The sequence below is a fragment of the Corvus moneduloides genome, chromosome 13 (genome assembly GCF_009650955.1).
Source record: "Corvus moneduloides isolate bCorMon1 chromosome 13, bCorMon1.pri, whole genome shotgun sequence".
Classification (NCBI taxonomy): Eukaryota; Metazoa; Chordata; class Aves; order Passeriformes; family Corvidae; genus Corvus; species Corvus moneduloides.
The window spans coordinates 19852212-19877818 of NC_045488.1; the positions used below are offsets into that span (position 1 = coordinate 19852212).

At 46.9% G+C, this 25607-nt stretch overlaps 1 protein-coding gene across 2 annotated transcripts in view; it reads right to left on the reverse strand.

The window, feature by feature from the left end:
• The window catches only part of ARIH1 (ariadne RBR E3 ubiquitin protein ligase 1), a 49264-nt gene extending 25450 nt beyond the window's left edge, over positions 1-23814 (reverse strand). Inside the window, exons 1-2 of one of the 2 annotated variants that reach the window (XM_032122829.1) lie at positions 23304-23814; positions 1725-1792 (exon numbers count right to left, since the gene is read on the reverse strand). In XM_032122829.1, coding sequence (XP_031978720.1) covers positions 1725-1792; positions 23304-23666 — 431 coding nt within the window. In that variant the 5' untranslated portion in view covers positions 23667-23814. The remainder of the gene's footprint in view (positions 1-1724; positions 1793-23303) is intronic. The other variant, XM_032122830.1, reaches the window with a different exon arrangement.
• Positions 23815-25607: the final 1793 nt, after the last annotated feature.

Genomic DNA, 25607 nt, shown 5'->3' on the forward strand with positions numbered 1-25607 from the left:
AGTTACGTATTCTATTACTCACAGGGGTAATCCTGCTGAGTTAAGTATTTTAATGAACATGTTTACCTGTGGATTTGTAAATATAACATGTACTTAAACTGCAAAAGCCTTAACAATAATACCTCACATTGACCTGGCTGGCACCTCCCTTGGGAAAAAAAAAACACAAAAACAAAAACAAAACCACAGCCCAATTTTTATTTTTAAATTGATGGCAGCCCTAAAAAAAGCTTTTGACAACAAGGGACAAAACCTACTCTACAAAGGGGTGGCTTTTCAGTGCACTTGTGTAGAGGTATCTCACAGGGAGACAGAGGCAGCCAAGGAGAGTGAACTTTACCCTGACCAAGAGAACCAGCCCAAGAAACTCAAATACCAAGTGGACAGACATGTTGCAGAGCAGGAATTAAATCAGAATGCTTAACAGCTGTAGTCAGAGTTAAATAGTGGCTATATTTGTAACACCAAGCTTTCACACTTCCAACATTAACTAAAAGAGGTCAATCTCAGGAAAATAAGGACTAAAGCTGTAAAAAAATACAATCACTTCAGAAAAAAAATCTAGGTTAAACAAAACATAAGAGATACCTGAGCACCATCACTAACCAAAAATATTACAAAAAGGGGGCTAAAGATGTCTTAAATCCAGTAACCAAGGATAGCAGAAATATTTGTCCTCCAAAATAATTACTAGCAGTGTGAAAACCTTGGATCCTCTTTCCTTGGGTGACAGAATACCAAACTACAGGGGCTCACCCCCCAGGCTCAGTGAAGGGACATTTATCAATTCACAGGAGCACCAACAACTGCTCCTGGTTTACCAAGCACATCCCACCTTCCCATCTTTCCCTGATCATCCGGCAAAGGAAATGGTAATTAAGAGAAAGTCAAACTAATGATCCCACCAGGCCCTCCACACCCACCCATTGGTCACTTCACACCTTTAAGACCAGTAGAGACCACAACAAACAGCAAGTCCCTGTCCAGCCTTTACTGCTCTTTTTGGTCAAGATTAATTCTCCTCAGTTTCTAAAGTAAATCAAATTCTCCAGCTCCCTCAACTCTCTTCAACACCAACACTGGCATTGGAATGAACCAAATGCAGCTGGTTTTGGCCTCCACTGTACAACAACAAACTGAAAAGTACCTTTACCAAGCAACATTCCAAGAGCTGGGAATCAAAGATGGGAAATAACCATAAAACACTCTGCTCTGAGGGGGAGGGAGAGGCAAAATTCAAGCCATTATTTACACACACTGAAGGAAACCTGGAGCTGCGGGCATGAAGACAAGGCAGGACCATTATCAGTCAGGAACAATTTAGCCTTGGCCAGACCAGCGAATAAACATGTCAGGAATACACATGCCAGCATGACAGGCAAGAGCAGCTAAACCCAAATCCAAAACAGTTGCTAGATAACAAGAACCTGTTCCTGCTTGCTTTTTTCCAAAGCCTGTCCAAATGCTGTGCCTGTACGTGTTCAAACTGGAAATCCCTCTTTCCAATGGGCAACTTAACTTCCACAGCTTCTAACAGGCATCAATAATATTAAAACAAGGAGCCATGAGTCACCCTTAGCTGGGAAAGGGGGAACATTTAGAGCTTACACAAAAGATTCTTCTGCCACACACTGTGCATTCATCCATCCTCAATTAATCCAGGAACAAACATTTTTTTCCAGCTCTCAGGCACAAGGTGGTTGCATGCCAAGGTGGCTGCTTACCTCTCCATCAGCTTCTCCTTATCCCAGTTGAAATGGCTAAGCAGTATTCGAGTGATAGTCGCTGGATTCTGGAGAAAGAAGAGAAAAAACAATCAATAATTGAGTAACTAAGCCAGAGTGAGAACACCAAGCAGAGCTTTGAATAGGCAAAGGGAAAATCAGGCTTTCTGGTAACATCATCTGTTCAGACCATACATGTTTACCGGCATGGACTGGGAAATAGTTGGACTTGACAGACAAATTTAAAAGGGAAAAAAAACCCCCACTCTCTAAATCCAAGCATCTATATAAAACGAGGATTTGGTTGAAGATTTAAGGACCAGACTAATTACAGCTACCACAGTGCCAACATCTCCATATCCAGCATGCCCACACAATGTAATTCCAGGATGTCTGTAAAATGCAGGAAGGGCTGATTTTCACCCATCATACCCATATTTGCCACAACCTCCACACCACCTGCAGAGCAAGAATATTCCAGTCCTGACCATCAAAACACTTGGGCTGAAAACTCTCCCAGAATACAGCTGGCTGCCAGTGTAAGACGACAGAGTCCTTGGGAGACCCCAGATGTTCCTGAAGCACCATGGCATCCAGAAAACACTCATGGAGCCATACAGCTAAGTAAAGAAATACAGCCTGGAAAGGTCAATAAGAAGATGTAACATAGGAGCTGATCTTCACTCATGTACACGTTTTTCTTCCAGTTAAATCTGTATCATCAGCCAAGAGTTTGATTATATGAGAAACACACCAGCCCATATGGCTTCTGTTACACCCCAGAAGCACATTTTAGCTCCCCAGATCCGCTCTCTGGGCTCAGCTTTAGGATCATTTACATGCAAAGGAGACAAGAGCAGCGCCCCGAGAGCGCTGTGTGTACTTTGCCATTGGACACCAAAATGGAAGTTTGCCTCAGGGCCAATGTTCAATGGACGCTCTGAAGCTGTTGAAAAGTAGGACATAAACCAGCAATGTGATTTCCTGAGCCCTGGAGCTACAGCCACAACTTGATGCTGCCAAAAGCCAATGCTGTCACCCACAGCAGCGATCCCACCCCATCCCTGCATGTCCTGCCCTCACCAGTCCGTACCACTACAGCCATTTTATGCTGCAAATACTGCCTCAGAAACTGATCTTCTCTTTTCCTTTCGGTTGTTTTTTTCACTGAATCAGTTCTCCAATCTATTTGATTGCCTGACCACACAAACAGCTGCATTAGCACAAGGGGAAAGCAGGACAGCCTCTTTCACCACCAACACCAACAAAACAGTCACTGAAATAAAGCCCTCGGGTGACAGTGTAATAAGCACAAAGAACCAGTCTTGTGGTTTATGCTATAAAAAGTGACACTCCACTCCTTCTCCAGCGTATTCTGACTCTTATTAATGCCAGCACAGATTGTTTAAGGCCAAACTAATATCTTTTTTTCCAGCTTACAAAGCCCATGTGAACAAAAGCAGCTTTAGAAAGGTTAGACCAGATCCCTGATCCAGTCCCTGTGGAGCCCCATAAACAGCTGGGACAGCAGATCTGGACAGCAGTATGGGGCAGAAGATACCAGAAATGGGTATTGCCTAACACTGCAAGGTGACAGTGTGGTTCTGGTCCATACCTCAACCAGTCTCCCAGTGACAGGGATCCAAGCTCTTCCCTGCAGCAACACAAGGTGCCTGGCTGACAACCACATGTCACCAGCCCTCCGACAGCACCCCTCCCTCATCCAGCCCTGCAGAGGGGAGCCAACAGCTCAACTCTTTCAAGTCAGTCCTGCCAACAAGAAGCTCTATGGGAATTTAAGGGTCTCCTTCACCAAAAGGCTCCTCCAGCAGCCTCTTTCAGAGTCTAGTTTCTGATCTTTCCAGGTTATTTTGTATTTGGGTCTCCACAACATCCTTTTCTGTAACTCTATCTGTACTATGTAGCAGTACCTAAAGGAGTTCTTAAAAGCTCACTTAGACAATTCCTAGAGCAATTTAATCAAAGATGAAAATGTACCTTAGTAAATAAACCCATCTTATCTCTAGATTATCTTGGTTATGATACCAGCCCCTGTAATTCTCCAGTTATGAGTTTCAGACAGCAAAGCACACAGCTCTTCAACACAAGGAGTCTTCACTCAGCCAGAGATCTGCCAGATGTACAGAAAAACACAGTTTTCTTCATTTCTCAAGCAAAGGCATTGAGAGAGCTTTAATTAAAATCAGCCTGAAGTCTTGTCCTACCTTCTGCCACAGTAGCCCACTTGGCCACTTATCAAGGCTTCCGGGAATACCTATTAATCACTTAATAGGCTAAGAGGCAGTGGAGGTAGTGGTCTCTGGCTGACTTTTTAAAAAGCCAGAAGGTTTCCCCTGCACTGAAGGAGAAGTTACAGTACATGGATAAGAAACTCGAACGGTCTGCAGTGATTATTAAGTAGAACAAGGCTGATCCAGCAAATACCACTCCCCAAAGGACATGTGGCTGGAAAGGACAAGAGGGTTTCATCTGTGGCTTCTCCATTTTCCCAACACACAGGCACTGCAGTATTCCAAAAGTTTCCCTAGGTCAGAGCCCTCAGGTATCCCAGCACTGCGAGGTCAGGGCACAGAACTGGACGTTATTTAGGATTATACTGTTGACTCTGGGTGCTATCATCTTCTCTTGGCTTGCTGGGCTCCAGCTTCCTCCAGCACCGTTGGCTGAACATGTAAAAAAGAAAGGAAACGCCAGCAGCATGACAAGCTCCCACCAGAAATAGCTGGGCTGCCTGCTTTCGCTGCCTGCCACATCCCAGATGTAGCATTCAAACCTCCCCTGGCTGTTTCCTGGATACAGAAGGCAAGGATTAACACAGCCCTGCCCTAGCTCATCCCCGGACAGGGATACGATCTGAGCTGGCAGGGCACAAGGGAGCACAGGAGACCGGGAGGGAGGCAGCTAAGGGGCAAACCAGAGTTAAATACAAATGCTGGAAGTTCTGGCATGAAGGATTGATTGTTCCAACCTCAGACCAGGCACACCATCATGGAACAGCTGTTCCATGGGAATAGCTCACATGCACAGGCTTCCCGCACAATTATTCCGGAGTGGTGCTGGAGGAGTCAACCACAGCATCCACCCCAGCAAGAGCTGCGTCCTGTACCTTGGGCACACACGGTTACACCACCACCAAAATAATGTGGTATTTCAACACCAGTTTTACTCCAGCCCTTACCAATCCTCAGCCATTGCTTTGGACGCTCATGCTGCAAAAATTAATGGAATATCCAAATACTGGGTTGCACAGCACTGGGAAGTTACAGGCTCTGTTCTGCCTCCTCGTTTGGCACACAGGATTATTTCCTACGAGTGACACCACGCAGATTAGTTATGAACAGGCTCCGCTGCCGCTCAGACGGGATTACTCCCGCGGCTGCGAGAGCGCGCTCCTATGAAGGCTGTTTTCTGTTTACAAAGACGAATTTTCCTACGGAAAGCAGCCAGGGACGGACGGCGAGCAAGGAAACGGCCAACGCGTTCTCCTCCAAACGTGGTCTGATGAAAGCTGAAACAGCAGATCTCACTTACAGCAGCCTCCTATTAAATTTTACATGTTGGAGCTGAGGCGGATTGCCTGGAGCCGAGGGCAGTGAGCCTGTTGATATCCAGATAGGAACAAACCCGAGGAAAGCAGCCATTTTGTTGAAATTCTCCAGGCACTTCAAAAGATTCCCTAACAAAACATTCCAAATAAAGCTCTGCCCAGAGTGAAACACCCTCAGTCCTTCAGCAGGGATTTTTTTTGGGGGGGGGGGGGGGGGGGGGGGGGGGCGGTGGTGCTAACAAAGCAACCAAGTCCCACATATGCTTCAAACAAATTCCACTCCACCACAGCTTTTCACTAGAGGTATTTACATTTACTGTCCTTATCTGTTGCCAGGCTCCAGCACACCAATGCAAGCAGGAGATACAGCAATAGGAAGCCCTACAAAGGTCTTCTTTCACCAAAGAAGCATTATTAATTCAAATAAAACTCCTTAATTTAATAGAATTTAATTCAACTGGAAGCTTCATCAGTGATAAGAGTTAGAATTCTTTCTGCTGTCAAAATAAGAAAGTATGAATCGGAAGGAAGAATCTGGATGCACTTAAATGCCTAAATGAATTATAAATTAAATATTATTAGAACATTAGCTTGAATCAGAATTTCCAAGCAGCACAATTTGCTGAATGACAGTTGGGAGCACTTGATCCATTCATGTTTCCATCCATCAAGACGAGCTGCATGGTTAATTCCTGATGTTATTACCGAGAAAAGCACATTTTACAGTTCAGCTTCTCCTCACATGCTGGGAGTCAGCTCCTGGTTCAGTTTCAGCATTTACTGCAAATAAAAATCATTTAAGAACAACTTAAGCTCAGTTCTCCAGCAAAATCCTTTCCCACCTCCTGGAGACATGATATTGATAAATTCTTTGTTTCTTTCCATGCCATGGCTGGTTTTGTTTTCTACCCATGGCAGCTTCTGCATTCCAACAGTTTTCATCCCAACTGCAGCATCTCTATCCCAATAACAGAGGCTTGGGTTTTCTACACAACTGCTTTGCACTTGTGAATCCAAGCAGATGCTCCAGAAACCCTGGCTTTGCCCAAGCCTCAGAACTCTGTACAGGGTTCAAACCTCAGCAATGTCCACTGCTGTATTCCATGGGGACACAAGACTGCGTTTACATTCCCCAGCAGAAAGAAACCAATGGTTTCACATCAGCCGACAAGACTGAGGGTTTGGCTTGGTGGAGGAGCAAAGAGCCATCACAAGCTAATGCTGGTCTGAAGCCAAGCAGCACAAACATCTGCTCCAGTGAAGTGGCACCTGGGGACAGCCGTCACACCACCACTGTAAATATTTAACCAGCCAAACCCCCAGGCTTTGCAAGAGTACAGCACGGAGTGGAAATGCCCACTGCCCAGCATCTCCAAGGCTTGTCACGCGCACACCGTGCCACGGGAGAAGCGCTGATAAATCACCCACAGGTCACGTTTTACGGCAGCAGGGAGAGGAGGAGCAACCCCATCAGGGGGGACTGTGATCAACACCACACACCAGGCACCAAAGAGCTGCTTCATCACCTAATAACCAAGGGGCACCAGCCCAAAATTCTTCAATAACCTGGTATATGCTCCACCTGAACCCTCTGCTCTTTACCTGCACCTCTCCCAGCCCCACACAGATAATCTCAGATATAAAGATACAGTTAGTGTCTTAACTCAGCTTTTAACCTGCTAAAACACACCACAGTACAACTGTCAGCAAAAGGTTTGCACTGTTCTGCAAGTGCACTGAGTGACCTTCATTTGTGGAGATCCATTCACATTCATTCTTCCAGGAGACAATTACAGGAAATCTTACAAGCACAAAACCTCATTTCTAGCAGCTTAATAAAATTCCCAGGAAGCCAGCACAGAAGATGAGATCCAAGTGTTGAGTACTTCCAGGACATGATCTCAAACTTGCTAGTTTTTAACCACCACCAACTGAGCACTCCAAGAAGCTGCTGGAAAACTTCCGTGTAATCTAATATTCCCTGGCTTGATTACAGCCAGAACATGAGAGGGCTGCTGCGAGAAGAGGACAGCAGCTAAATGGATCAATCTGCCAACCCATCCATGCTCTCTCCCTCTGCCATCCCCTGGGGTCTGGGAGAGAATCACACCACGGGACGTTTCTGCCATTGCCATCTCAGGGTTCACAGGGACAGCACAACATGCTGGTGGATCTGATACTGCTCATCTTCCCATTAGAGATAATAACACCATCAGTACTGCTCATTCTCTGTACCCTACTGAGGGGATGCTCTTTGCACCTCACATACTTCTGAAGCCATATTTGAAGATTGAGTTAGAACTCTAAACCACCTGCAAATGTACCAGTTTCCTGCCATTTCTGAACAACTCCACAAGAAGCCAGGCTGCTCCCTGTGACTACTGTCATCTGCTGTCCTCTATCTGGCATTTGCCACCTCATCATAACTCCCCATTAACACATACAGAGCCTTTGACTTCGACACCAATCATCTCCTTAGTTCCCTACATCTTTCTCCATCTCATTAACTTCCCTTCACACATCATCTCCTAATTCTGAAAATTAAGTTTTACAGAGTTACTGAATTAGGACCATAACGTGATGGCACCAAATGGCAGCTTGATCTGATGATCTGGGTTTGTAGTAACTTACCTGCACTCTACCGACTGTTTCCAGCTCTGATGAACATACAGTCTTCTAGCAGGGGAAGATAATAAAAAGCAACTTCGGCGAAAACTCTATTACTTCAGTTAATTGGTTCAAGAGGCAGAAATGAAGCAGTCAGCTGCTTTACATTTTCTCAGAGCCTTTTGGAAAGCTTTCAGGTTAATGATTAGGAGCTGCAACGAAGAGCCATTGTCTAACAGAGCTTTTAAAATCAGAAAAAAACCACTAAAGCAACAATTCCAGGATGAATTAGCAGATTTGGAATTGCAAAAACTGAATTCACACTGTAATACTTTAAATAAAAGAAGATGGCACGGATTCACCCTGTTGCTCTCAGAAGACTGCAGAAGCTCTACCACCAACCCAACATGAATTAAAAAGGACCAGGGAAGGTCTCTTCCAGCATTTCAGCTATGCGAAAGGAGGAGAGCTAGGGTTTGATGGCAGGACACAGAGAGATGTTAACCCTTATTTTATACGTTTAAACTGAAGAACACTTTGGATTCTATTTCGTTTTTCTATAGTTCTGGAGTATAAACTCCATCCTTTAAAGACGAAGGACCCACAGGTCCTGAGCTGATGTTTCACTGCTCACAACAGCAGTTATCACCCAAAGGATTTCTCTCTTACTGGTGTCTCCCAGCACAAGAAATCCCAACGTATGAACAGAAGCTCAGCAAAGCTGGGTAGGCAACATGAGCCCCAGCTCTGGTTTCCAGAGTCTCCGCTGAGCGACTGCAGCTGCCGTGCTGAGCACCGGAGTGGGAGCACATGGGTGCCGGAGTACGCTGCACAACGGCTTTATTCAACCTAGTGCCTCCCACTCAAGGATTTGCAAAGACTTGCCTTAAAAGAGTAGGAGAAGGTGATGGCATCATTTCCATATAATTCTTCCAGTTTACTATTTCAGCAGCTCCATAATATCTCCCCTCCCGCTGTGGAGGAAGCAAACAGCCCCCAGCGCTGCAGCCAGGCTGGGCACGAGGTGAGAGCAAAAACCCTGCAAGTTTTGGCTACCATGGATGTAAAGGGCCTGTGGGTTCATCCAGGTAAACTCCAAGTCCCCGGTAATCACCAATTTCGCCCTCAAGTCAAACCTTCAGTCAACATCTAGCGCCACAGAGTTGCTCTGATAGGATGACAGTCCACAAAATACAAATGGATATTTAGGAAATCAATAACGGACCTCTGTGTCCCCATCACAAATGACATACAGTCACCTTCCCTGCTTGTCAACAGAACACCACTCCCACAACCAGCGCCCACAACACATATCTGAGCCCCCTTCCCTCTTGATATCACTGCTCTTCCAGACCTCCAGGCTCCATTTTTCCTCTTCTATCCAACATGACCCCAATCCTATTGAAATTCTCACCCCACCACACTTCAGTTTGGACTCAACACACAGTTACTGCACTGATCTCATATATGGATCACAAATGTATCCAGCACCATCAGACAGAAAAAGTTGGGTTTTCTCCAGATCACAAGCATTCCTAAGGCAGAAAGAACATCCTTAGATACTTTCAGTTCTACATAGTCTCTGGAAGACTACACACGGCAGCAGTTTCAATTCTTATCTCAGACCGATATAACAATGCCTGGCTTGAATAACATACACTGTGTTGCTTCAAGAGGAAAGCAAAAGCACATTTTGCCACAGAAAGAAACGATACTGAATGAAGGAAGTGACTGGCAAAAAGTACCAAAACACCATGGCTTGGCCCAAGAGCACAGGTCAGAAATTTCTCCCCCTGCACAAGATTCCAGAGAGGCCGAGGAAGACTCTAGACACCCAGAACATCTTAGCTGTGCACCAGCTCTATTTTTGCCTATGAGATGAAGTGACAGCTACTTGGATTATGATTTTAATCTGAAATAGGGCAATAACTGGGCAAGACCAGACCAGCTCAGAAAGTATTTATTCAGCAGCAACACAAGTTCACACAAGCACTGGCTCCTGGACTTCCCACCGGCCCGTCAGTGATGGGAACACAAGTGACCAAACACAGGAACTGACTGGGTGAAGGGGGTCACTGGTTTATTTTAACACAGACAGGATCACTGTGTCACCAGACAGCTGAGCTGGCACGACCTGGACAACAGGGACTTGCTTCCAAGAAATCTGTTTGTCTCAGTCTGCCAAGAGCCACGTGTCAGGCATGTTAAAACTGGGTCTTCCCGTATCAACAGACCCCCAAATCTTTTTGTCCCAAAGACTGTAAAATATATTGGGACATACTTTGATGCCAAGCACACCCAAAGGTCCCACTTTTTTTCTCCATTATCCCACCAGCTGCAAAGGGCAGGCCCTCACCCTCTTCACCCCTGTGTCTGGGGGGCTGTATTCACCTGGGCTACCAAATACCAGATTTTGATAGTAAACTGTGGGAATACTGCCAAGAACTACTACCAAGTGTCCTCCAAGTAACCACGTGAGCCTGACAGAAATGCACTTTTTTTTAAGGTCTTTCATTAGTCAATGTTGGAAAGACTGGAAGCAGCATATGTCAGGTCAGCTACCCATCAAGCCGATAAAAGGAAACAACCCAAAGCACCACATTTGGGTTTCATGGGAATGCTGTCGTCAGTGACTCAACTCCTGAATGAACTGTGTATTTCTGGGAAAGTACAGGTCTGCTGATGTGAGCTCCAGAAACTGTCCTGTTTGCAGGCAGAAATGGATGCTAAAGGAATAAAGCTGAATGATGAACTGTACATCTGCTTTCTTCCTTTAAATCATTTTGTACCAGTCTTCTGGAGTCTCAAAAAAGCTCTCCCTGCTCTTTTCCCTCACTCCAGTATGTACTGGTACATTGACTCGGCTCTTTCACTGCACTGTGCACTGCCAGGGTCTGGCCCAGAGCCAGAGGCACCCAAAGGGCTGTACCCACATCCTGGGATTTATAAATCTGTAGGAGACTGGCTCTGTTCCTCCACACCAGGGAGGAAAACTGCTGGCTCTGCTGGCTCCTGCTTCCAGCAGCTCATGCAGCGTAAGGAACAGGCACCTCAGCTCTGGCCAGTGAATCATTTCCCACTTAACAGTATCCAGCACCTCATGGATTTTGCACACCTTTAGGACAACAGAACTTTGCTTTTGCTGCTTTAAGCACATTCAAAGGCACCATCCAGTCCAGGGCAGTGTTAGGAGGCTGCTATGAGCAGATCAGTGGAAGAAGTATCAGAAGCAACTTGAAGAAATAATGGTGCCATGGCATACTTGAAATGTTTAGAAGAAATCAGACAAACTCTGGGAGGATGAAGGTATTTTTCTAATACTCAGCATCACAGTTATACTGGGAAAAGTAAATTCTTAATTTGTGCATTTTTTTTCCACAGACTGTTTCCACAGCAGGTCTGTCTGTAGGCTCAAACACGTGCCTTGAAAACAACTAACTGATTTTCTGGGTTAACTTCTGTAAATTCTCAGCACAGGGCTCTCCAACTGTCCTTCCAGATGATGATTTAAGGGTGTCCCCTCTTTAGACAGTGTGCAAGCAGAGGATCAGCCCCCAGGTATGTTCGACATGAAGGTGTCTCTCAAACACTGCTGGTTAAGTCTCAGGTTTCGGGTGATCTGCCTCCCACCTGCTTTTGTTACTGGGCACTGCTGGAGAACACCTATCACAGGGTGCTTGGGCACAGAGACACGAGCTGTTTAATACAGAAGATATAATCCAGCCAAACTCTGTATCACCTCAAGATAAGCACTGTTGATTCCTAAAAATCTCAAGATAACCTGACCGTGAACAGAGCTTTATACGCAGAAATTAGAGCCCTCAGACTCACAGGTACTTGGGGGAAATAACTCACTACACAAAAATCTCACGGTAACATGCCTGTGCAGCCTGTCCTGAATCTTGACTTCCAGTTCAGAACATTATAATTAACATTTTCCAACAAATATACAGACAGGAAGAAGAAAATGGCAAGGGATGATAACTGCTTCCATGAGCACAATGAGGCGGCACCCACAAACCCCTGCAAGTTAAAGATCTACCAGGGTAAGTAAACAAAAGCCATCCCGATGAATAACTTCTCTCTTGGCAACGGCCAGGTTACTTCAAAAACATTTGGATACATAGTCACTGGTGGCATGAAAGTGTTAACCCCTTCAGCGACAGCGTGACTCATGAGAGACATGGGCTTGGCACAAGAATTTTTAGCCAGGGGCGATTTATATGAGCATTTTTGGAGAAAAAAAGAATCCTTAACATTCTTCTATCTTCTCTGTCTCCTCCAGGCCCCAGTGAGGTGAGCACTTGGTACTTTTCTTCAATTCTCTGTCCCTCATTGCTTCTGATTTTGTCCCTTCTTCAAAGGAACACCTCATGATCCATTCCCTCTTCACTTGGGCAAAGAGGAAGTTTTCCCATCGCAGTGAAGCATCACCACACTCCACAGTATTTTAGGAAAGAAAAAAACCACATTCCTTAGGGTGATTTCATCTCTCCATCACAGGCAAAATATGTTTTAAACACCCAAAGTCACCCTGACAAACAGGCAGGAAATCCATTCTGGTGATGCCTATGCCTTAGTCTACAACTCTCAGTCAAGGAAAAAAATAATAATTTAGCCATCTTAAGAAACTCTTTAGGCCCAGGAAACCACTGCCAATGCAGCAGTGGCTTGGGGATGTAATCTTTGGCAACATCTTGACGCTGGCAGCAGCCCCAGCGCAGATGTGGTTGTGGCTTGTACCGCTTCCCTGCAAAAAGCAGCTTTACCTGCAAAAGCACTTTGTTCTGCTGGCACAACCTGCATCTGCACTTGGAAAACCTGCCAGCATCCTTTTCCCAACAAGCCTCCTCTAGCTCAGATCATTTTTTAATGATGACTTTGCAGTTTATTTACCACACTCTGCTCATTTATTCTTACTTAGTTTTACAGCCAACAAAACACAGCCCTGGCAACACGTTATTTTATAAGCCGGGATTTCCGCTACAAGAAGCAATTTTGCCTGTTTACACCCCAAAACTTTTTCCTCTGAGGGCTCTGCAGAAGCCACCTTTGAAGAAAGGATATTCTGGAGGCATAAGGAGTTTAGCAATCGCTTGTTCGCTCTTGTTCCCAACAAGATATACCTCAAAGTCTAACTGCAGTCTCTAATTGCTGCAGGTATTTTTAACCAGCTACCTGAGCTCCCTCGAGTTAAGAGAAAATAGTCTGGTGGGATCTGATACAGAAATAGCAGAACACAAGTCCTACAGCAGTGGGGGAGAACAGGAAACCTCCAGTGTTTTCACCATTTTCTCATTTAAGGGCTTTGAAGACTTGCCTCTACACAGACTTGCACTCATTTAATCAGAAGTGTTTCTACATCTGTTGAGTCAAACTAGGAAGTAAGTGCAGATTCCCCATCTCTATTCCATATTGGTAGAGAATGGGAAACAAACCTGGATGTGCAATTTTGTATTTGATGGACTGTGCACTAGCTGACAAGGATATCCCTTGTTCCTCTTCCATTAAAATATTACCATCATCAAGACACTGGGCTTCTGCAAGAGGAAAAACCCACCTAATCAGCCCTGCCTTTGCAACTGCTGTGCAGGGCAACAAGAGGAATAATTACACTAATGACTGGTGAATAATTGAGTGCACTAAATAGGCTGGCACCCAGCCTCCTCCAAATCCCAGTGCTGCCTGCAGAGACACCCTGGCAAGGGACAGCAGGGAATTACATCACAGCACACCAGAGTGACAGAGATCCCAAACACCCTCCCTCCAGAGAGTTTCACTATCCATCACCCCTAAAGAGAACTCCAAGTCCTTGCACTGTTCCCCTCCTAGAAGCTGTCACCCCAGCCAGAAATAGTTTTGTGCACATTTTCAAGCATCAATTTCAGCTCTATTAACAATACAAATAAGGATAATTCAAGCATGTCATATTACCACATAAAATAAAGAGACTGGTTATTACAGAACAAGCTAACATATATCCAAAATGTGTATAAATCAGAGAGTATCACCTCAATTTGCTCAGATGGCCTTTCAGTCATTGCACAAGTATTACAAACTATAAAAACAAAGACATCTGACACATTATCTCATCAGATCTTCATAGGGCGCAGAAATTGTTAATTTTTTATTGAATTCTTATTTTGTGTTATAGTTATTTTCCTCTATGCATACTAGGTGAGATTTTACTCCAAGGACCTTCCACTTTACACTGCTGCTCCAAGAAGAAAAATTATGCTGCTAACTAAGAGTCAGAATGTTGCTCTTCCTCCTTTTTTATTAAAAAGCTGCTGTTCAGCCCAGTTTTAATACACATTGGTCAATAAAGCTCTTTCACTTCCAAGCTCCTGCTCTGGAATCCAACTCAAGACATGGCTCTCCCACACTCTTTCCACACCATTCCTTTCACTCCCTATTTCTCAGATCCTAGATGACTAGGATGAAGATTACTAGGAGTTAACTTAGTTTTAAGTTTTTCTTACCACACAGGAAAGCTCATTGCAAGGGAGACTGTTTATTCATGTGAGTCCTCCTGGTTTCCTCTAATCCCTCTCCACATTTCTACCTGCCAGACAAAGGAATGCTGATTGCATTCAGGTTTGTTGCACAAGAACACACCAAGCCCACAGTTACCAGCTGCAGAGGGGATCAAAATTTTGAAAAACTCCCCAGAGCTCTTTCCAAAGTTAAATATGCACCTCTAACTAGATGTGCACACAAAACAGGCCACAGAAATGTTGAGGTGTGGATGCACATCCATTTGTTTGGCTGACAGAGCTAACAAGTCAAACACCACCACTTCTGGCAACTGGAGCAAAGTAGCTGCTCATGGGGTCAGAGGGCTGAGCAAAAAGAGCAGAGGAGACACTTTTAACTGGAGAGTTTCCTGATTCCCTACATTCTATGGCCCTGCAAACAGCTGTATCCAGGCAGTCAGGGAATGGGAACTGCCCAAGTGCAATATCCACACAACCACGGCTCTGTTGTGGGTGCACGTCTGTATATCCCAAAAAGCACTACTGGGGATGAGTGTCAGGCACTCAAACATCACAATGGTTTGAGTGTGTTGGTGTTTCAAGCCAACCAAGCCCATCTCAACTAAGAAAACCAAAGGCAAACCCCAAAGAAGTGACCCAGAGCAAAGCACTGCACTGTCACTACAGCACCAGGTCCCCACACACATCAAAGCAGCACAGGACAGTAAAAACAGCCATGTCCTGCTGGGATTTTTACACGAGGGTGTTTGTTGGTCAAATACCAGCTCCTTCATCTGTGGCTCGGGAAGAGTTTTGCTGAAGAAAACAGCAAAGAAACATCCTTCGCAGGGCAGCACCCAACATGCTCCTTCAGAGGCTGACCCAGCCATGGACACCAGACAGGAAGTGGGAACCTTCAGAACCACTTCAAATTTTCATTTCTTTACCTTGGAACAAAGTCTCTTCAGGCTTTCTCCTTAACAGGAACAGCAAATATTAGTTTAAAATCTTTGAACTAACACCCAAAGAAGTCAGTTATTTTGCCATTTGACTACTTTCAGGTGCAATTATACAGATTCTTCTGGTTCTACTAAGTTTTTACTGTGTGTTCTCGACTTTGAGAGGACTTTAACTGTGCCCATGTAGAATCCTTTAGAGCAGAACTCCTACTCTATCCTGATTATCTGCTGGGAAACAGAGTTTAGAGTCTGTATCCCTCATCTGGTGAAATTACTGTAACAATCACAGACAATTTTTCTGAAGGGCTGCAAAGGAAATAAGCAAATATCCAACCTTTTAGTTTCAAACTTTAGGATTATCTCTCCCCAGCTCCCAAATTTCTTAAATCACAAAGCAATGAAAGCTTCATCTGTTGTGAATTAAAATGCACATAAAAAGGCCTATTTGTGGTGACACAGTACATGGAGAGTCCCTCCCCTCAGACCAGGAAGCCTCTCACACCTTCACGTTTCAGACGCAAGTACTCTCCCACAAGACCTAATTTTGAAGCAGATGGCCAAGACATGATCCTTGCACTGCTTGTCCCTGGAAACAAGAGGTGCCACATGGTGCTCTAGGATATAAGTTTTTAACCAGGAAGATACAAAACCAGGAATGTTTTAGAAAGATTGGGAAGAAGGGTCTTAATGTGCCAACATCAGTAAGTGGGCACCAGTGGAAACCATCAGGAGAAGACCAAGAAGCCCAATTTTAGGTAGGTTGTACACTCAATTACAACCAGATTAGAGCCAAGAGTCACCTGCTCACAGGGCTCTCAGTTACTGCCCTGTCCCCAGCAGCTGTATTTGGCTCCTCTCCCAAACACATCCACAGAGGACCACAACCTTTTGCCATCACACAGACGTGCTGGAGCCTGGCAACGAGGACAGGCGCCGTAACATGGCCATGGAGAAGCTGTGCGCTCCTCTCCAGATGTCTGCGCTCCATGCTTCTCCAGAGGGAGGACACCGAGGGGGAGACACGTGTCCCTACAAAGTCACTTCTTTGTTTCTCCCTTTTTACTAGGCAGTGGCAATGCCTACCAGCTTTGTGCTTCACCAGCTCCCAAAAGTTGCCCAAAAGTCAAGGCAAGACAGCTGGCAATGCCAAAATGCACCACAACCATCCAAGACGGTTTCACAAGGGCTTACTCACTTCCTCCAAGAGACTTTGATGCTGTTGAAAGCTATCTACGTCAGGTTTTGGATCTGAAACAATTCCCAGCATGTGAAAAAGTTCTCAGTCTCTAAAAACAAGGAAAAGACTCAATGCCGACGGTTCTGTTTGAGTGCTGTATATGTAGAGTGGCTCAAACCCTCACCACAGTGAGCTGCTCTGAGTACCAGAAGTAATGACCTGGCATTGCTACACCATGTAAACAAGGGATCGCTCCTGCAAGAGCCTCTGCACTCACACAGGCATTCCAAACTCAGGAAAGGCACAGACTTGTGAAGTACAAACTCGGTTACACCTGAAGCAACTACTGAGGGAAGCCTTGGGGGGTAGTTTTCAAAGCATTTATTTAAACAGTGTTTCCATCACAGGTCAAGATCAAAAGCCAAGAGAGAGGTAAGGAATTCTATATAGGCCAAGTTCAGGATTTCCAACACTCCAAACACCTGGGATGGTGAAGATACTTAAATATTATCACCATTTCCATTATCAAATTACTAATGATTTTTCTCCCAGCTGACTGCCTCGTCCCCTCAGAGCCTCCTGCACCAACGTCCCACACAAAGCCAGCAGCCCTCTCCCAAACCTCAGGCATCTGTATTCCGGGCTGTGCTCAAATGCACCATTTGGCATTACTGAGCAACTACGAACCCTCCCAAGGTGTTTTACAACAAACGAGGCTGCAATTTCCTTGCAGTTGCTGCAGCTACTAAAAGACTTGATGAAATTCAGCAGCATTATGTGTTTGTATGCACCCAAAAGCCTCCAAACATCCTTTGTAGCTGTCAGGGATCCAGTGTAGCCAGCCACGAAGAGAAAACATCACTTACAATACTCAGATCCCAATAATTCCAGAAGTACCAGAAATCTGGAGGACCCTGAACAGGTGAGTTCAGGACTGAGCTATGTGGAGAGGACTTCCAGCCTTCACAGCTACTGACAAACTCCAGACACTTTTCCCAGTTAACCAGTTTCCCTAAGTGGAGGAATGAGTTGCTACCTTCTCCAGGAAAAAAAAAAGGCTCCTACAAAGAAATTCTGGATGAAACCCTTGACTCGCTGTTACAACAAACACAGTGTGGAGATTCCAACCATCACTTCCTTCAACTATCACATTTGACACTAACAGCAGAACCACATTCTTGTTTGTCTCATTCATGGAGTAAAGGGGAAGAGAAATTAGTTTCAAAATAGAAAACTGAAAACTATTTAACAAGACTGCCCTACATTTCCAAAGGGCATTGGAGCTTTGGGGTTTATTTGCTGTTAGGGACTTGAACTCGTGCAAGGTTAAAACTAAGGGGTCAGAGCTTGGGACAAGTATAAAAGGGGAACCTGTGTTTTCATTTTCAGTGATGCTTCAACACTCAGAAATAGCTCTTGTTTCGCATCAACTGCAGTCTCAACTCTGACTTCTCAGTGGCACAGCTTCCAATTTATAGCAGAAACAACCCTTCTACTTTGCATAGCAGGAATGGTCCTGCTCACTGAAATTAAACCCACAGGGAACAGCAACAACTGTATTTACTATTTAGTTTCAGCTTTCCGGAAAGAAACGTTTTAAAGTAGCTAAAAAACAATGAGTGTTTTCAGTTTCACTTTGAAAACATCCCAGTACACGCCTGTCCCCATGTGCACCCCAAGGCCCCTGAGAAAAAGGCTGCCTTGCTGTGATTTTGGGAAAATTACGTTGAGACAAAAGCAACCAGTATCAAATGTTTTCACACATGGCCAACCATGAGATTTGCATTTGGCCTAACAGAAACATAAAGCACAAAGCAAATGGGTCATATTTAAGTATGAAGTTGAAATTCCTCTGGAGACTTAACAAGACTTTTCTACCTGGTAATGCTGAAATTTAAAGTAACATTTTAAAAATTCTATTATACTCAATTACATGTCTTGACATGTCAGGAACAGACACCATGTCATTTCCAAAAGTTTTGGAGTGATTGCTTATACAAGATTCCAGGAATGCTTTGTCACAATGAAGTTTATTCCATTCCTTGGAAATATTAAATGCATTCCTGCTATAATGAAACACCTTATAAACACCACGTGACAGAAACATGGGGTTTTAACAAAGCATTTCCTCCCAGCATCATAACATTTAGGCCCAATATGAATTTTGTTATCAAGTAACCACACGAGGAGGTTTGCAAATGCACCTCTCGCTGCGAGCGGACCCGGATGGAAGCAGCACCAGCCTCGAGCGCTTCCACCCACAGACTCCCACCTAATGCTTGTCAGGCAGATCCAAGCACTTTGAATTTCCAAGATGTCATCCCTAACATTAAGCACAGTTTTAAGCACGACCCTGAGCAACAAGCAGCAATTCCTGTTGCTCACTGGCAAGTCATCCCTGCTCTGGACAATACCTTTGGAATGTACTGCCCACAGTACGCTGAATTACACCAGTACTGGGAAGATTTCCTAAGTTCCACCTGGAAATCGGGATGTTTTGTCCAAGCAAGTGAAGCTACTGTTTAACAAGACCCCTCCTGTAACAATGGGTTTGCACTTGCCGTGACAGAGCTCTACTTAAGCAGGGCTGTGGAACTCCAGGGGCCTCCGGGAAAAGCCATTCCTCAACAAACATGGGTTTTTAACTTTGGAGTGGCCTGGGGTTTGGGCTTCTTTTAATGGCAAAGCTTCTACCAGCAAGGACCTAACCTTGCTTCCAAAGAAGGAACCCAGCTCCATCACGTAAATAAGAAACCTGTACTTGCTGCAAATGCTCTGATGTTACACCTGACCTGGTCTGCTCTAAAAAATCTAATGTAAAGCCTTTAATCAAAAGAAAAGATATTTTTGAGCTAGACTAAGTTTTGCTGGATCCAGTAATGCCACGTCCTTCCAGAGAAAGCTGAGGTTTGAAGCTCAACATGCTCACAATCGCACAACAGGCCAGGCACAAAACCCAGCCACATCCAGGATCCTGATCCCCGCTGTGGGGTGGGGAAAGAAAACAAGAGGCTCAGCTCCTTTTTCTGCCACCTCAGAGCTTCGCCCCAGTATTTTCAACACCTCACCATTACAAAGTCCAGGAAGAATGAATATGGTCAGTGACATCACAACAATGTCATTGGAACGCTCCAGAAAAAGGCAGGCAAAAAGGGGGAATTAATTCAACCTGGAAGTACTGGAATTGCACAAGGTTGCAACAAGGCAAGGAGAACACTGGGCCAAGCCAGGCTACAGAGACACATCATGTGCTCTACTCAGAGCAGAAATAAATATGCCATTCTAAACATTTTTCAAGTTTATTTTCAGAAAAAATCTAGAGCAAAAATGGAAATAGCAATCTGATATTAAAAAAGAAGTGGCAGTGGCTTATTTGGACAAAAGTCCAGAGAGGAAGAATATGGGGAAGACATTCAACTGTGGGAAAATGCCTTTGGGAGGAGGAAGCCTTTTGTTCCACAGCACCTCTGTGTCTAGGTTTTTACAGTCCTTTGCTAACTTATTCTGCCAGCGGGTGGAAAACCACCAGAAATCCGCCTGTTTACTTAGACAACTAAAATTCCAAATACCATGGCAAACTGCTCTCTGCTCCGCCTAATCACAGGGAGAGGACAGGAGGAATACTCTGAGGTTTACAAATCTCAGCCAACCAACAGCACAAGGTTAAGGGGTTATTCATATCCCTATTTTTGCATTCACAGAGCAAGGGGAATTCTTGTCATGCGACACACAGACAAATCAGATTATGAGCATAAGTGCCAAATACAGTGCAAAAACCACCATTAAACACCTGAAATCCTGCTTATGCTCAGACAAGAAAGAGCAAGTGTAAAATATTCAGAATATTTGAGACATTCTGAAACCTGCCTGGTTCACTGTAGGTTCAGTGGTCTTAGGGAGGCCAAGTGATAGCAGAGTTTGGCACTGAGCAGATGTCTCCAAAAGCCCATTCCACACAACCGGGTGAACCACAGTCTCTATGAGCAGCAACTTAGTCACAGGTTAGCTCCTACTTCTGCAAAGTCTCCATCAGATAAATCCCTGCCCAGAAAAGTTCATGTTTTTTCTTACACAGCTTGTATTTGGAAATGACCAAATGCATGGGAGAATAATTTAGTCACTTCAACTGTAGCCCTGTCAGCTAATAACTGCTTGAACTGAGTGTTTTAATACAGAGTTACACCTGCCATGGCTCAGATACCTCCTTGCAAATACTCTGTGGCTCCCTGTTCCATTTTCCTTACGCTACAGCTACAAAACAAAATCCCATTTATACCTTGCACATGATTATTAAAAAAATCACTCATTAGAGAGCATAAGACCTACAGCTGAAGTTTTCAGGCTGTACATTACATCCTCCCTTGGACAAGTAAGTTCAAAGCACCCAAAAATGTAACCACAACCATCACTACTTGCTACCAAGAGCCCATGGCAGAGACACAGGGACCGAAGCCATCCAGTACTTGACTGGAACAAGTGAATCACAGCTCAGCAACCGAGGATCCGCAGCAGCATCCCGAGCCAATGTGACTCCAGAAAAGGTTTACTGAACCAGAAAAGCAGCAGCAGCAATCCTGGTTGGGCGCCAAACACAAGGAAATAAACAGAACAGAGCGCTGGAAGATTTCACCAGCAGCCACAGGAGTGGGAATGAGCAAATCCTGAAGCATCAGCCGAAGTCGGGCCACTTATCCCAGAACAGCCCAGAAATCTGATGGCAGGAAGCTGGCATTTAACAGCCATTCACGGCAACTGAGTGTTTTCCTACCCTCTTCTGATGCATTCCAGGGCCTAAGCTGGTTTTGGGTCCCAGGTTTACCCATGACATTCTGAACAGACTGGCTTTGTGCACCCTGCTCTGCGAAACCAGGAGGAACTACTGCAAACCCCAGGCAGCAACTGGAGCACGAGAGCAGCCACGGGAGGGTCCGGGGGGTGGTTCTGCAGAGCCCAGCATAGGGTCAGGCCTCCTGCTGCCACGCCGGGGACAGGGGCAGAACAAGGGGCTCATCACCTAAATCCATTTCTCTGCACTAGTTCTGAAACTCACAAGTCGAGCACACAGTCAAACAGCTTCAAGGGCAGTGTAAGAGGGGGGCAAATCCGCTCAGACCACCAATCAGGACCTTCTCTAACAAATTAGTTCACGAAGGACATGCAGGTGAGTTCACCAGTCGGGTCTGGAAAATGCAGGAGCAGGAACACTCTCAATTCCTCACTGGCAGTAACTTTTCCACCACTTGTCTTATACAAAGATAAGGAATATGTCAGAATCAGTTCAATACAAACAGTTTGGGCCATGACTTCTGCAATCTTAATCATTAAACACAGACTCACTATCTTAACGGCTATTTTAAAGAGTAAAAACCTGAAGTTCCCAACTGTTTGCATGTCTGCCTCCCAATTGTTTCCCTCCCTATATCAGGATCAATACCTGGGAGCAAAGAAACATCCCTGTTTAACTATGAGATCTTCTTTAACTGCAGGGTAATCAGCTAATCCGGGCAGACTCCTTTATTCAGCTTTACATGGGCAATGCTATCATTAAAGTAATAAACTTTAATTTGACTCAAGGAATGCCATGTACTAATTTTGCACGCAAATACTTTTACAGCTGTTTGCATCAAGCTCCATATAAACTACAGGGGATTTATAGCACATAAAGCAACATTTTAAAGCTGCTGTCCCAGCCACTGCAGAGCACAGGACAGTTGGAGAAAAAACATACACTGAAGCATCTCGTGTATAAAGAGATTTATGAACACACACAACCAGCAAAACAACTGCTTTCTGGGCACTGGATCCCTCAATGTTTAGTATCCACAGATTTCTCACAGTATTCCGGTTGGCATACTGGAAAAAGGGTAGCACCTCCTATTTACTCTGAATTATGGTAAGTAAATGGGAACTAAAGAAAACCCATCACCTGAAGAAAAGTGAACTGTATCAGAAACTTGATGGTGAGGTGGAGCCAAACCCTGCCACGAACATTTAGAAAGGGATGCTGAATCATTTCAGCGGCTTGAATTTTTCCCCAAAAGCTCAGGAGCCAAGAGATAAGACTTAGATACTTCGATCTAAAGAGGATAAATGTTATTTCAAACTCTATTTCAGTTTTAAAGAGACGCGCTTAAAAACTGAGGGTAAAAAAAGTTACGGTTGTGAAGGGATTGCTCGTACCCCTCCTGGTCTGTGCTGGAAATAAACACAAGGTTCAACCTCTGTGTGTGGCGGGGGGAAGGGAAGGGAGACGGCAACAAAACCAGAGCGGTGCCTCTCCTGGAATTCCAGGGCTTGCCATGGACTCCGCGGGGTTACCGAAGGAGCTGGAGGAGCTACACCCCGCCGAACACCATGAGGACGGAGAAGAATAAGGGAAAAAACATAGATTACGGCCCGCAGCTCGCAAACACACAAAGAAAGAAGAGCCCTTTCAGTGCCAAAGGCCTCGCTCCCGACGCTTCCACGGCAGGAAGCGAGATCCTGGCCAGGCCCGAGGAGCCTCCCGGGAGAATGGGGTGACGAGCAGTCCCCTGCACCCCCAGGGTGTACCGAGAAGAGCCCCCCCCGCCCACCTCCAGCGGCGGGGGATACCGAGTTGAGTCCCCTCCAGCCCCGGGAGGTACCGAGGAGCCCCTTCCAGCCTCGGGGTGTGCCGACAGGTGTGTGTGAGGCCCTGGCCCGTGGACGGGCCGGCTCCGGTGCCCCTCAGGAGGCCGCTGACCCGTCCCGCCACCCCCCACGCCCCTTCCCCGGTGTGTCGCCCCCAGTCCCGGTGCCGGGGGGCCGCACCTGGATGACCTCGTTGACCTCGCGGATGCACTCCACCATGTGCTGCAGGATCTGCTCGGCCGTCAGCACCTCGTAGCGATAATCCTCCTCCTGCTCGGGGCCGCCGCCGGGGCCCGGCCCGCCGCCCAGGCCGCCGCCGCCGCCGCCACCGCCAGGGCCCAGCCCGCCCGTCTCGCTGCCCAACAGCCCGTCGCGCTCCCCGCCGACGCGCAGCCCGGGCTCCACCAGCTCCACTTCGCCCAGGTCCAGGTTATCGTCGGGCTCGTCTTCCTCCTCGTCCTCCTCGTCCTCCTCCGCGCCGCTGTCCTCGCTGCACTCCTCGTCCTCGTCGAACTCGTAGTTGTACCCCTCGTCCGAGTCCATGGCGAGGCGCTGAGGGAGCGGCGGCGGCTCCCGCGGCCTCCCCCGGTCCGGCCCCGCCGCCGCCGCCGTTGGCCCCGGCCCGGCCCGGCCCCGCCGCGCCTCAACCGCCGCCAACAAAGGGCCGCGGCCGCCGCGCTCCGTCACCGCGCGCCCCGCGCGTCACCGCCGCCCGCCCGCGCCTGCGCGCCCGCCGCCATCTCACCCCGCCCGCCGCCGCCGCCATCTTGGGTGCGCGACACGCCCCCGCCCAGCCCCCGCCCGCCTCACGCTGATGCCGCCATGTTGAGTGTGGCGCGGCGCCAGGCTGGGTGCGGCGGGGAAGCATCGCGGAATCACCGTACCGCTGGGGTGGAAGAGAGCCCCGAGACCATCGAGGCCAACCTGAGACCCAACACCATCCTGTCAACCAGACCAGAGCACTGAGTGCCACGTCCAGTCCTTCCTTGGACGCCTTCACGGATGGGGACTCCACCATCTCCCCGAGCAGCCCCTTCCAATGCCTGACAACCCTTTCCATGAAGAAATTCCTCCTGATGTCCAACCTGAGCCTTCCCCTGGCACAGCCTGAGGACGTTTCCTCTTGTCCTGTTCTTTGTGCCCTGGGAGCAGAGCCCGACCCTCCCCAGCTGCCCCCTCCTGTCAGGGAGATGGGCAGAGCCAGAAGATCCCCCCTGAGCCTCCTTTTCTCCAGGCTGAGCCCCCTTCCCAGCTCCCTCAGCTGCTCCTGCTGCTACCAATATTAACTGGTTGGAATGGACCTTAAAGCTCATCCCATTCCACCCCCTGCCATGGGCAGGGATACCTTCCACTAGCCGACGTTGCTCCAAGCCCCATCCAACCTGGCCTTGGACACTTCCAGGGATCCAGGGGCAGCCACAGCTTCTCTGGGCACCCTCATCTTCTCTGGGCACCCTGTGCCAGGGCCTCATGACCCTCATAGGGAGGAATTTCTTCCCAATATATAACCTAAATTTTCCCTTTTTCAGTTTGTACCCATTACTCTGTCGTATCCCTACAGTTCCTGAGGAAGCTGGGTGTGGGGGGGAGTGGAAGGTTTGGGGGGCTTACCGACTTCTCCTCCTTCCCACCCAGTGATGGGACATGAGGTGAAGCTGGGGCATGGAGCCCTCCTGAAGTGTTCTGTGGGGCCAAGTGTGGAGAAGACTCCCAGTGCCACCGTTTAATTGAGCGGTGTGGGGTCTGTTGCAAGCGACTTGTAAGGGCAATGTGATGCGGATGTAAGGGGAATGTGAGGGAAAGGTATAGGAAAATAGGTTGCTCTGCCCCAAAATCAGAATAAAATTGCAATGAGACCCTCCAGGCAGAAATTCCCAATCATTCCACGGGATAAATGTGAGCCCACCGTCTCTGGGGGAACCCTGACAGTGCCAGGTGGCATCTCCAAGCTCCAGCGTTGCCTTCTGGTCCGTGAAGATGGTACTACCTGGGATTTCCTTGGCGCCAGGCTTGATTCCCTTTTTTCTCTGTTAATTTGGCATTTTGCAGGGGGAAGAACACACAAGTGGTTTCATCCCCAGACCAGGGATAGACTTTTTTACCTCCTGGTGTTGACAAGTGCCCTGGGCAGGTCAGGAATGCTGTGCCCAGGTGGTCTCATCCCTGCCAGAGCCTCTCACCTGGACACTGAGCTGCCAGCAAAGGGCAGGATGGACACTGAGGTGGTGCATGGGCTGAGCACCCTTTGCCTCAGCTTTCCCTGCCTCCAGCATCAGCTGCACTCAGCCTGATACGGGGGAGGCTCGCTGGGCTCATTGTCTGCAGCCGTTCAGGGAGCTCACGGAACTCTGGTTGGCTTGGAAACAAGGCTGCAGTCTGGCCCAGAGGAGAACCAGCTGCTCCCCCCTCCACCACTGTTCACCGTGGATGTGAGAGCCCAGCACAGCCCCGGGAGGGCTCCAAGGCCACCTTCTCCCAGTGGTG